Source organism: Salvia splendens, chromosome 14 (assembly GCF_004379255.2).
Source record: "Salvia splendens isolate huo1 chromosome 14, SspV2, whole genome shotgun sequence".
NCBI lineage: Eukaryota > Viridiplantae > Streptophyta > Magnoliopsida > Lamiales > Lamiaceae > Salvia > Salvia splendens.
In genome coordinates this window covers 3,424,713-3,438,424 of record NC_056045.1, presented here as the reverse complement: position 1 = coordinate 3,438,424, position 13,712 = coordinate 3,424,713, and the positions used below count along the sequence as shown (strand labels likewise).

Below are 13,712 nucleotides of genomic sequence, written 5' to 3'. Positions count from 1 at the left end.
AAACGTGTCAATCTATCTTTTGAGTTGACCTCATATTCATATGTAAATGCACCACAATGTTCCTTCTTCCTGCGCATCTTATTTAATAGCATTTGCGCATCAGCTCCTTCCACGTATGCTCTAAGGTCACGTCTGTAGTTGCGCACTTCTAAAACAGTACACCCTACATAATCTAATCCACCAAGCACTTCCTTAAGTAAGATAAAACTTAAAGTTGGACCAATGTTTGCATTAGCGCAATCAAGAATGAATTTCTGATGGACTAAATTCAAATTGCGGTTCAACTTCATAAAACGCTTATGGCGTTCCTCAGCCATCTCGTGATTATGTTCTTCAACGAAACTTTGTATAACATAACCAACACCCATAAAAAACTTCCAAGACACTTTAGCATTACAATAACACTTAATAGAAGAACGCTTGCGTTTCACCTCAGATTGTTCACTCTTTCTTTGCTTCGTACCTTCTCGGCTACACACCATGTAAATCCAAGTAATGACATCTTTTTCTTTTTCGATCTCTTTTTACTGGTGTCAAACCCAACATATCAGACATAATTGTTGTAGAAGTCCAATGCACGATCAAGGGTCATGAAACTTTGTCCAATTTTTGGTTTCAAATCATTGGGGCATTTTGGTACGTAAACCACTGTAAGAAGAATATACATCACTGTGAGCATATAATAATTCACTAAAATGCATAATATACTTCACTGTAAGCATATAATAGTTCACTATATGCTCTATATACTTCACTACACTGTGATGAAAAAAATATATCACTCTTAGCATGTTGTTACTTCACTGATGTGAACAAAATAGATCATTATAACCAAATATCACAGAAACATCACTTAACCGTGGAAAATATCACTCTAAGCATGTTTTTACTTCACTCATATGAAGAAAATCGATCACTTTAAGAAAATATCATAGAAACATCACTTAACCGTGGAAAACATCACTCTAAGCATGTTTTTACTTCACTGTGATGGAAAAAAAACAGTGCACTCTTCAATTCACAAAACACACACGCTTCAATTAAAGCCTATATACATCACTTTAACATATAAATACATCACTCTAACGTATTTTCATATCATACACACTCTAATCATGATGAGAACAAACACACAAACTTCATCTTCGTCACTCTAATCATGATCGAGCATAATTATTGATGTATTCCAACGTATAATGATTACCTTTAGAAGTCTCAGCTTCCTCTCCCGACGATGATGAGTCGGAATCGAAATAATCTTCGTCCAATCTCAGAATTGAATCCATTGATTTCTCTTTTGCGTGAATCACGACGAACGGATTGAATTGAATCGCGTCGAATTGAATTGAATCGCCTCTTATGAATTGAATGAAATCGATCAGATTTGGAAGGATATTTGGAAGGAAATCGATCAGATTTGGAATGAAATCGCGCATCTTATGAATTTCATAAAGTGATTTCCAAAAATACCCTTGGCCTATTTTACATTATTAAAATAAATAATATTTGTTGCATTTATTTGTGTGGCTGAGATTTGTTCTCTAGTTATACACTTAATATTAGTTATACTTTGATCATCTCACTTAAATTATAAGTAAGTTAAATCAAAGAGTGATTTGAAGTTATCTAGAAAATGAATCTTTGTATTTTAATTAATTTTTATAGATTTGATGAAGCTAACAATAATGTTTGAGATATTACACTTAGACACATTTACAGCCAAAATATAAGTTTACCACCCCACTCCTTATGGTGGTAACGTACAACACCCTTGTATGGCGTCAAGAACCCGTTCCTATTTGCGTAACCATTGTCACATGGAGATTTGCACGAGTGGGCCTTCATTGACCCAACCAATTTAGGGCATTTGTGTATTTGTGTTTAGGTTAAGGGTATATGGACATTCAATTCCACTCAGCCGAGAGCCTTCAATTCTCATTACCACCACTTCAAGTTCACGGCAATGTTCATTTCAGCTCCATAGAGAATGAGTTTCTTTAAGGTCTTTTCAAGCAAAAGGTATACTGTTTCCCGCTATCATAGGCGGGAACCGCGGGAACAACGACAATCCTGAGAAAAGAGGTTGGAGAAGAAGAATGATTCTGAAAATGCCAATGCAGCTATGAAGAATGAGAATGAGAAAACTATTCATCGGCTTTCTAAAAAGAAAAAGAAGGATATCCAATTGCATATGTACTATTTTAATAATAAGGATTGCACCTACTGGAATTCTATCAATGCAATGTCATTGACATCCCATATGGAAACACATTGGGTGGATCATCACCATTACAGGGGCGATGATTTCTTCTGCAAATTTTGCGGCAATGGCTGTTTTGAGGGTGACGTTAAACGTGAAGGCTTTGTATGTGCTAGCTTTGGGAAGAATTGCCCCAGGGTCCTTGACAACGGGAGGGCACAGAGAGTCTAGGGCAATTCTTCCCAAAGCTAGCATATACAAAGCTATCAAAATACATTGTACCGTATACCGTAAAAGTGCGGTATACCACAATAACAGCAATGTAACGGTATCAAAAATTAACCATAGAGAATTTTCAGTATACCCGCAATATCGATATGATATTTTGTTATACTGTAGTTTTTGGTACTATATGCAAGTTTTCGGTACAATACATCGAACCGACCCAAATACTACTTTGTCAAATACTACGCTTAGACACATTCACAGCCATAAATACTACGCTTAGACACATTCACAGCCAAAATATAAGTTTGCTAGCTTAACTCTTCTTCTTAGATGTGGGTAAACGGTTTTTGGTTATTCAGTTGACTGAGAACCGAACCGAAACCGGTCGGTTATCGGTTATATGTGGATTTATAACTTATTCCTACCCCCATTTTTGAATCAATGATTTTGGATGGTTTAACTACTAGTAGTTGTATGAACAATATACACTTTAAAATTAATGTAGATATGAGCACAAATTTATTTCATACTATAAAACTGGCAACTGTTAATAAAAGGACATAAAGCCATTCAAAGTGTCATCATCACTAAGTACGCACAAAATTCCGATATAAGTGCAAATTACACCGGACATAAAGCCATTCAAAGTGTCATCATCACTAAGTACGCACAAAATTCCGATATAAGTAAAATGCAATTTGCTTGTTGGGTAGAGTTTCTTACCACCATGGTCCGATTCCAACTATATATGATTATTCACAAGATAAAAGCCAGCTTAATGACTACCAGTAGCATCGTCCAGCCCCTCTGACTCCGCATCGGACCGTCCCTCCGAGTCCAGGTCCTCTTGGTGGAGTTCCAGCCCCTTCTTCTTCTCCAGCTCCTCTTGGCGGAGTTCACGCAACATCTTAAAGAAGTCGGTTTTACTGCTCTTTTAGCGCATGTGGCATTTCCCACCAAAAGAAGCACATTTAGGGACGTCGTTGCCTTTAATGCAGGCATTGCCGCAAAATTTGCAGGACCTCCCTTTGGTGTAACCGTGAACATCCACCCAATGAGCTTTCATTCACATCCACCCAATGAGCTTTCATTTTTCGATACCGACGATAAATCATTGTTCTTATCCCAGCTACTGCAATCAGAATGATTGCAGTAGAACCTGCCGCATTGAACAGTTCTTCATTTACATAGAAATAGAGGAATACTATACATTTACAAAATAATTTTAGTAGTGAATATCACAGGGTTTCAAATTGAACAACCTTCTTCATTTATTGTTATTTAATTTATTTTAGTACTTATTTTGATATTTTTTATTGTGAATGTGTTCTAAGCATAGTATTTGACAAAGTAGTATTTGAGTCGGTTCGGTGTATTATACCAAAAACTTGCATACTGTACCGAAATTTACAGTATGACAAAATATCATATCGATATTGCGATATATCGAAAATTCGCTATGGTTAATTTTTGATACCGTTGGGGAAAATCTTCACTTATTCAAGAATAGATAAGCATGATGAAATACTTCAAACTAAGAAACTAAAATGTCATTCCTGATATATGAATGAATCAAGGGAGACACTCAGGTTAGAACTCCATAAAGATAACGAAGAAAAAGTGTAGTAATAGTATAGTATCCGATTCAGGGAAAATGTTCATAATTTTATTCTTTGATGTTTGTAGAATAAAGAGGAATATTTGACTAAGAAACCTTAAAATCTTATATACCCCAACGAAACAAGATAAAAAATACATATAGAGAAAAGATAACATTGAATGCATGCTCAAATGATGTAGTACATATTTTATTACTGATTAAATGACGGTCACAGCACAAAACATTTCAACAAGGACCAAGTCTAAGAGCACCCGCAACGCGGGCCGTGGGCGTTCCGCGTTTCGTTCCTCCGGAACGAAACCGTAGCGGAACGCGTTGCGGCGCTACGTTTCGTCACGGTTCCGTGCCCATGCCGTCCCGGGTGCCGTTGGCACGAGACGCGGCACGGTCTGTGCCGCCACGCGCTTCGGCTACGTGGCTCTCCCCGCGACGTGCGTGACGCCCACTCGCTGCCCCGCGAGTGGGCGTCGTCACGGTGACGCAATAATTCGATTTTTTTTAAAAAAAATCAAATTTTAAAAAAAATACTTTTATTTATAAAAATTGTTTTTATAATTAAAAACAATTTTTACAAATAAATGAATACAAGAAATTCGTAATATCCCATATAAATTTGATGGACTTGCGAATTTATGAAACCATTCTTGGTTGTTTCTCTTTTATAGAGACAACCTTGAATGTTTTATGTTCCACTTTCGATGTGGGACAAACTCATTCTTGGTTGTTTCTCTTTTATAGATACAACCTTGAATGTTTTATGTTCCACTTTCGATGTGGGACAAACTCATTCTTGGTTGTTTCTCTTTTATAGAGACATCCTTGAATGTTTTATGTTTCACTTTCGATGTGGGATAAAATCATTCTTGGTGGTTTCTCTTTTATAGAGACATCCTTGAATGTTTTATGTTTCACTTTCGATGTGGGACAAACTCATTCTTGGTTGTTTCTCTTTTATAGATACAACCTTGAATGTTTTTATGTTTCACTTTCGATGTGGGACAACTCATTCTTGGTTGTTTCTCTTTTATAGATACAACCTTGAATGTTTTATGTTCCACTTTTGATGTGGGATAAAATCATTCTTGGTTGTTTCTCTTTTATAGAGACATCCTTGAATGTTTTATGTTTCACTTTCGATGTGGGACAAACTCATTCTTGGTTGTTTCTCTTTTATAGATACAACCTTGAATGTTTATGTTCCACTTTCGATGTGGGATAAAATCATTCTTGGTGGTTTCTCTTTTATAGATACAACCTTGAATGTTTTTATGTTTCACTTTCGACGTGGGACAAACTCATTCTTGGTTGTTTCTCTTTTATAGATACAACCTTGAATGTTTTATGTTCCACTTTCGATGTGGGATAAAATCATTTTTGGTTGTTTCTCTTTTATAGAGACATCCTTGAATGTTTTATGTTTCTCTTTCGATGTGGGACAAACTCATTCTTGGTTATTTCTCTTTTATAGAGACAACCTTGAATGTTTTATGTTCCACTTTCGATGTGGGATAAAATCATCCTTGGTTGTTTCTCTTTTATAGAGACATCCTTGAATGATTTTGTCCCACATCGAAAGTGAAACATAAAACATTTAAGGATGTCTCTATAAAATTGTATTTTAAATTATGTCATTTTTTTTAGGATTTTAATTATGTCTTTTTTTATTTTTTTAAATTTTAAGTTGTATTTATATTTTATGTTGTAATGTTATTTTAATTTTAATGAAGTGTGTTTGTTTTAATTGAATTGGATTGCAAATAAAAATAAAAAATGAAATTGAATGAATAGTAATTTAAGGAACGATTAAGGAACGGATAAGAAACGGAGGGTTGCAGGTTCCGTTCCTTAGTTAAGGAATGGAGTAAAAAAGTACAGTGGGACCCTCAAATAGTGGTTTAAGGAACGAGATAGGAACGGTATAGGAACAGCGTTGTGGATGGCCTAAGTCTCATGTATGTATACACTGTAACACACATGCACAAGACATCATGTAAATCCACAAAACATAATAGCCTTAAATTTTCACAAGGAAAAATCATGGTTATTTAGGTTATAACATGCAAGATACTAGTACAATGGAAGAGGATTATATACACAAGGACATTTTGCAAAGATACTTTTTGTCAAATCCACAAGTTTTAGGCTTAGGAGTGTTTTGCCAATTATGTTTGTTGATAAAGATCGTCATTATAAATAGTCAATTTAGGCTCAACAAATCACAATCTTAGTTATGATTTTTGGAATGGACTTTAAAATTAAATAATTAAAATTTGAAAACAGCAAAAATGGGAGAAATAATGCAGGTTTGTTCAAAAATTTATAGACAATTTTTATCAAAAAAAATAGAAATGGGCCATAAATTATAATTTCTACCACCAAATGACCCGCATCAGCCCATAACTCTAAAAATGAAAAACCCCCGAAGCTTTGAGTCTAAGATTGAAAAGTGAAAATAATGTCAGCAATCGCCGGCGAATCATCGGGAGAAATTCCGACGGGAAACCGTGCGGAAAAGAATATAACCGAAAATATTCCGTGGGCGGATTACGCTTTGGAGCAAGCGCAAATTGCACAGAAGACAATCGAGAGCACTGTTGAGAACGCAATCGAAGTCACCAGATCGCGCGTTGATCGGATTCTCACCACCTCTGTTACGATTTTTCTTCGCAACTTCCCTATCTTAGCTCGCACACCCGATCTCAACGATAAAACGCAGCCTCCACTCGTGAATGATCAAAAGAAAGAACGTTTTATTGAATCAACAAGAAGATTACACGATAGGAAGGAATGAACGAAGAAGAACTCTCGGTCCACGACCTAAGCTCACGATTACACAGCAATTTTATCGACAATCCAAAAGAAACAGCAATTACACTATTTATACTAAGCTTCTTAGTTCGCCTCGGTCATCTTCCACGTCAGCTCGTTTTACACGTCATAGCTCTCTTCCTATTGGTTGATAACACGTGTTGCCTTCCTCTCATTGGTTAATCAGAGTTCATAACTAACTCTAACTAACGCCACGTCACCTCCCACTTAATATGATCGTATGCATGCATGCGTTGCTCGCCTACGTTGCATGCATGTATGTATAACTTATTATAATCATGCATGCAACAATACCCCCCTCTTAGGGTTCCTTGTCCACAAGGAACCACATACCTTTGCCATAATCACGTCGGCAAACTCCCACGAAGCGTCGGCCGGCGATCTTCCTTCTACAATTTGTGATCGTAACAATCCCTCCCCCTTAAGATTCCTTGTCCACAAGGAATCATGGAGCCAAGCTTCTCGTGCTTTACCTTCCCATACCTTCCATTTTACACTTGGCTTAGGAATCTCCAAACCAAGCCTCTCATGTTTCATCTTTACAGTTGGCTGTGGAAACCAAATCGACACCAGCCAATCAATGTCACTAAGCTGATACTCCTTCTTCATCACACTGCTGCTGCCAGTGCTCTTCCCAACAGCCACGGTCTCATGACTATCAACGTCGAGAATGGGAATGGATTTCCCTTGTAAGATATCAGCTTTCTTAGTTGCAGCATACAACCTTGCAAGATCAGTCCCAACCCTCTCTGAACTTGCAAGATCAGTCCCATTCCTCTCTGAAAACGACACATTGGAGTTCAATGTCTCTTCTTCATAGCCAACTCTGCTAGCAAACTTCATAATCTTCATCTTCACCATAGGTTTAGGAATTCGAATTGACAGCCTCGTCAAATTCGTCACCACCTTCAAGGTGACAGCAAGCTCTCTCAGTGAGGCATTTCGTCGAGCAATTGGCAGGCGTTCAGTTTCCTTAAATTCCTTTGCTTGTGAACAAGTTCTGTAACATGAAAATGCAACAATGTGCTGCACATATTCAATTCCATTCATGGTTCCATGATCTAACCTCTCAACAGCCCTTGCATCAACACCAATTCTCAGCTCAAAATGAACAATGTGCCTCGGTTGCCACATCGCTGCACTCTCCACCTCAATATTAAATTGTTTCCCCATCTTACCACCACTCACTTCATGTTGAGTATCACTCCTCTGATAAGCTGTATACTCATTTACCATCTGAATTCCCAAATGTCCTCTAGCATCGAAGATGCTACACTCCCCATACCCAACAAAAACCTTACTACGATCATCAAACCCCTCATAGAGCTCATCCTCTCGTTGAGCCACGAACTTCAGCTTCACCGTAGGCCTCGGAAACCAATTGAGCAACCGCAGTAGTGACAAGCTACAATATAGCTCATTCACTTGCGCATTTTGTCGAACATGTGATATGCATTCAGTCCCCTTGAGTGTATCCTGCTCCAATTCCTTCTCTTTCTTCACCTCCGTTGCATTCCCCATAGGCATGAATATCTCCCTTGTTGTCTGCAATGGAGTAGTCACTACCTCCAAAAATTCAATATCCTCAATTTCCGTCGACACTCTTATGCAATCCTCCACTCCGATCTTCAAATCTATATCCATTTCTTCATATCTCTCACTGCTATGTTGCTCCATTAGATCTTCATCAGCAATTGCTCGATCAACATCAATTGATTTATGAAAATCCCGATCGTCGGAGAATTTAGGAAGCTCCAATTGTGATTTGCAATTGCCGGAACTCGCATCCGTTGTCTCCATCGATCGACCTTGGCTCGAGATGCTTAGATCTAGAATTGCTTTCTTCAATGCATCGAAATTAGCCTCTTGTTCTCGCTTGATTTTGCAGAATGATGCTTCCATCCTGTCCTTAATCCTCTCCCATACACTCTCCCATTCCAACTCTATCTCCTCCTCCTCCGTCAATCGCGTCGCCGACGTCATTTTCCGAGGAACGTTGGCTCTAGATACCATTTGTTACGATTTTTCTTCGCAACTTCCCTATCTTAGCTCGCACACCCGATCTCAACGATAAAACGCAGCCTCCACTCGTGAATGATCAAAAGAAAGAACGTTTTATTGAATCAACAAGAAGATTACACGATAGGAAGGAATGAACGAAGAAGAACTCTCGGTCCACGACCTAAGCTCACGATTACACAGCAATTTTATCGACAATCCAAAAGAAACAGCAATTACACTATTTATACTAAGCTTCTTAGTTCGCCTCGGTCATCTTCCACGTCAGCTCGTTTTACACGTCATAGCTCTCTTCCTATTGGTTGATAACACGTGTTGCCTTCCTCTCATTGGTTAATCAGAGTTCATAACTAACTCTAACTAACGCCACGTCACCTCCCACTTAATATGATCGTATGCATGCATGCGTTGCTCGCCTACGTTGCATGCATGTATGTATAACTTATTATAATCATGCATGCAACAACCTCCTCCGCACATTTCAATCAAACCATTGTAATTTCCTCAATTTTCAACTGTTTCTATTTCCCCCCTGTTAATATGTTTTACTGGCATTAGACAAAATCGGAGGCTATTAAGATGCCTTGGCATCTGTAGGTTAAGTTCTATAATAAGTTTAACTGTGTAAAAAATTTTCAGTTTCTTGGTGGGTGATTTATATCTTCTTTCTTATTTGAATCTTTTGGAAGAGCATTGGGTGTGATTTGGTTTATTTTATTTTCCAAATAGACTATTGAAATGCTTCATTTCAATATCCTAATTACCAACTAATAAGGTAGCTGCAAGGTGCACTTGTCCAAGTTAGGTTCTACGGAAAAAAGAAAGCTAGTGCCTTTTAACATTTTTGTGGGAATACATCAAACATATTTCAGAAATCTTGTAATTTACAGGTGGGGTTAGAGCTCTACGATTCGAAGCATAAATTAATGGTTCAAAATATTTTGGTTACATAAGGAATCCTTTTGCGTTATCTTGTTCTAGGTTTCAATTCCCAGAGCTTGTTGCCCATTGGCCCTCTCGTGATGTCAATTTCTGATTACTCTGTCAAGAATACATTTTGCGTTCTATCTTTATAAATTTGTGATATGCTTATGATTCGAGGGAACCGTGTTGCAGGACTCTCTGCAGGAATTAAAGTCTGAGTATAACACATATGAGGATATTGCTTTTGCTAAGATTAAAGGTTTGTTCAAATCTACTGCAGTATCAACATGAATCAATTGCTGTAAATCATTTCCAATAGATTTCTAATTTAGTTCTTGATTTTCTCCACGATTATGAATGATCTGCAGAGGGTTTTCTTCTTGCCTATTCGCACCCTTTGATCACAACTGGAGTTGTTGTCGGTGTGGGATCCCTGGGTCTGAAAAGTATGACCAGTGCATGTATCTATTAAGCATATATTCACAAAACTATTAGTGATGTTTAATTGGTTGGCCCCAACATTTTACTTAAGAAATATTTTGTATATTTCTGCAGAAACCAGACAGTTTTTAACCTACAAGACAATGCGCATCTTCTTGAGTGAAGAGGTAATAAATATGTGCGAATAGGCATCTTTGATACTGATTGCTCTTACAATAAATTTACAGAAAGAATGCTGATGCTTATCCTTTTACATGAGGAAGTTTTCTGGATATAGATCAGTTGCAGAAATTTCTTTACTGTATAAATATTAATATGTGATTGAACTGTCTTTAATTTCTATTTACACTTCATATTCAAATGAGTATATCAAGCATCTTGTAGACTTGAATTTTTCTTACAATTGATAATGATTTGAGCTAATGCTGCTTTGTCTAGACGTTGCTTTCTAGAGTCGATGCAAGAGTCAAGGAGTTAAGGCAATCAATTGAGCTTTTGAAGGGTGAAAGCGAAAAATTAGAGGTGCTTTTTTCACATTCAGGAGTTTTTTTTTCCATATTTCTTTCATGTTACTTTATTCCTCTGTACTTCCAATCTACAAATCTACCATCCCATCTCACTATTCATAATTCACACTAATGGAAATTTATCAAAATAATACTCCCTCCGTCCACTTTCCTTTTTGGTTTGTCCCAATTAAGATGACCTATTACTAAAATGGAATCACCTTTCTCTCTACTTTATTCCCTCTCTCTTACTTTACTCTCTCCACTTCACACACAAAATAAAGTTGCATAAATTCTCGTGCCGCCCTAGGAATGGGTCATCTTCCTTGGGACGGAGGGAGTAAGCACTAAGGAGTATTCAACTCGAAAACCATGTGCTTTACTTTTAGGAGAACCAAGAATTATCAATGTTTATGGAGCATGGAGAGGGGAAAATGATTTCAGGGGCATATTTTGTGAGCCCTCCTGCAAATATAGCAGGGACTTAGATTTCTCTTACCTATCAAGGGAGATTAGATCATTATATTGATAATCAGGATTGCAAATGAAATTAAAGTGAAAAAAATAACTTGTTTCAAGTAGTAGCAATGTATCTGTAATTCTGTTTCTTCGTACATTTTATTCCTGTTTCCGTCGTGTAGGATCCAAATACAACAATCATTTAATTCTTTTTTACTGAAAATTGTGGCCCAAGCATCTGTCATCTGAGACTCAAACTATAATGCTAGGGTAGCCAGATGTTATGCATTAGGATATAAGAAAAACTTTGCATCCTGAAATCTACCGTCTTTCACTGGTTTATATTTGAATGTGGGTTGCCATTCAATTAATTTTCATGCCTGATATAAAATTAAAAGTCGGACTTAAGCATTTTCTTTGCAATTTGGTTAAAACAGATTCTATGGCGAGACCCCTCCCTCCTTATTCTGACATTGCTTAACCATGTTAAATCAGAAGCTTTCCTATTATTTCGCAAACTCCTCTCCCCACCTCTACCCCTTTCTTCATTCTCCTTCTTCCAGGGTAGGGGGTGGGGGGTATCGGTTGAAGATCAAATTCATTATAAAAACTTTTGCCGGGTATGTATCAGCTCATACTGTGTCATTTGTCTGGCAGAAAAGGGCAATGCAAGCTGAAGAACACTTGGTCCGAGGAAGGACAAAACTCAGGTCCCTGTCTAGGTTATTTACATATCCAATTTTAAAATTAAATTTCATCCTATAACATTACACATTGTCCATACAGGCAAGCTGGAAAGCAAATACAGGGTGCCATTGCCTCGTCTTATAAGATAGAAAGGCAAGCAAGAGGTACGTAATCTGCATCCGTCCTATCTGTATACACGGGCAAATGCATATATTCACGCACTATTGTGGGTATATGTCTTGTTTTCCTATTTGAGACATCTGGTAACTGAATCTGGTTGATAAAATTGCTCCAGGCTTGAAAGATGCTCTTAGTGAATTCCCAAGTAGAGAAGCATCTCGATTTCGGACAGAAGTCAGTCGTTTTCCTTAATTTACTATTTATATACATCACTCCAACAGGAATATTTCTCTAATGAGGGCTCTCACTCTTACCCAGGTTACAAACCTTGCTAAAGAGGCAAAGAAAGAAAGAAATACTCTGTCCAAGGAAGTTACAAAGATCAGCAACCATGGGATCTCGGTCTGAATTTTTCGCCCTTTCTTCGATGGGATACGAAGCATGTCTTATCTGTTGTTGAATAAAGTTTCACATCAAAGCTGTGGTTCAATATACTCTGTTAAACAAATACAGCCAAAATTTATAAGTAACATACTAACTCCACAGGCTGAAATGTTTTTGCACATCAATACAACGGTTTCTTGTGGACATTGTAATGTGAATTTCAGAATCCTGAACTACTTTTATTCATTGATTTACCTAGTTATATAATTTATTGTGGACCTATAGTAGATATCATGAAATGTCTAAATAAATACAAATTAATATTAACAAAAGTGTAACATCGACTAAGTATTCGAATTAAGTTTTGAATGACACGAGTTGTAACCCCTACATTCCAAACAACTATTTTCAGTTTTTTCATCTCCTTTTTTAGTTTTTCAAGGTATTCCTTCTGTCGACAACTAATCATTCGTCCCAATAGTCAATGCACCATTGGGACGAAGGATAATCACAATTGGTATCCTACACTATGAAGAAAATTATAAAGAATGCCATAGCAGCATTGTTAATGCTTAATAATCCTGTTCTTGAATTGTCACAATTGGTTTTTAAACTTTAGGTTTATATTTGGATAACGATGCTCTAAGTCAATGATTCGAGTTAATGATTTCACATGCATATTAATTGCCGTGACACATGAGCCTTTGTAAGCATAGGAAATCGTATAAATAATTTTGTGTTTTGGTGTCTGCTGTTGTATTCTATCATTCGTAAAACGAATATATCTTAGTTTTAGGGACAAATATCAACATTGGATTCTGACAAATAGATTTGGGTTGGAACATGATTTTATTTCATGTTTATTTTTCCTTAGTATTTGATATGATCGATCTGTGGGTCAAGATTTCGGTTGAATATAATGTGTGAAGAATCCATAACCAAACGGCCTGTAATTCGTTGAAAGTAGGTACATTTTTCTGAATATCAAACGTAATTCACGTTTTAAACATTTAAAATAGATATAATAGAGCAAAGTCAAAACATAATTTGCAATCAAGTTAATTCATAAGTGATTAATCCATAATTTGGGAATATCATGATTAATCCTAGCTTGGAAAGGATGTAAGATGAAGAGGTGGTGTGTCTGCATCAATTCCGATTTCTAACCTTTCACACACGCCACTCTTGATGCAGCCAGCCCTATCTATAACATTTTTATATCTCCATAAACAAATTTGTCATCAATTTATGGAAGACAAAGAGACAATCCCTACTATTTATGCTAAATCTATTT

The 13,712-nt window shown here is 37.0% G+C and overlaps 1 protein-coding gene across 1 annotated transcript; it reads left to right on the top strand.

The window, feature by feature from the left end:
- Positions 1-6,426: 6,426 nt before the first annotated feature.
- Positions 6,427-12,664, top strand: LOC121764975. Its single transcript, XM_042161006.1, has 10 exons — positions 6,427-6,693; positions 9,363-9,392; positions 10,014-10,080; positions 10,190-10,267; positions 10,377-10,429; positions 10,701-10,784; positions 11,885-11,937; positions 12,014-12,078; positions 12,210-12,268; positions 12,353-12,664. The coding sequence occupies exons 1-10, from the start codon at positions 6,505-6,507 to the stop codon at positions 12,440-12,442; spliced, it is 768 nt and encodes a 255-aa protein (XP_042016940.1). The 5' UTR covers positions 6,427-6,504; the 3' UTR covers positions 12,443-12,664.
- Positions 12,665-13,712: the final 1,048 nt, after the last annotated feature.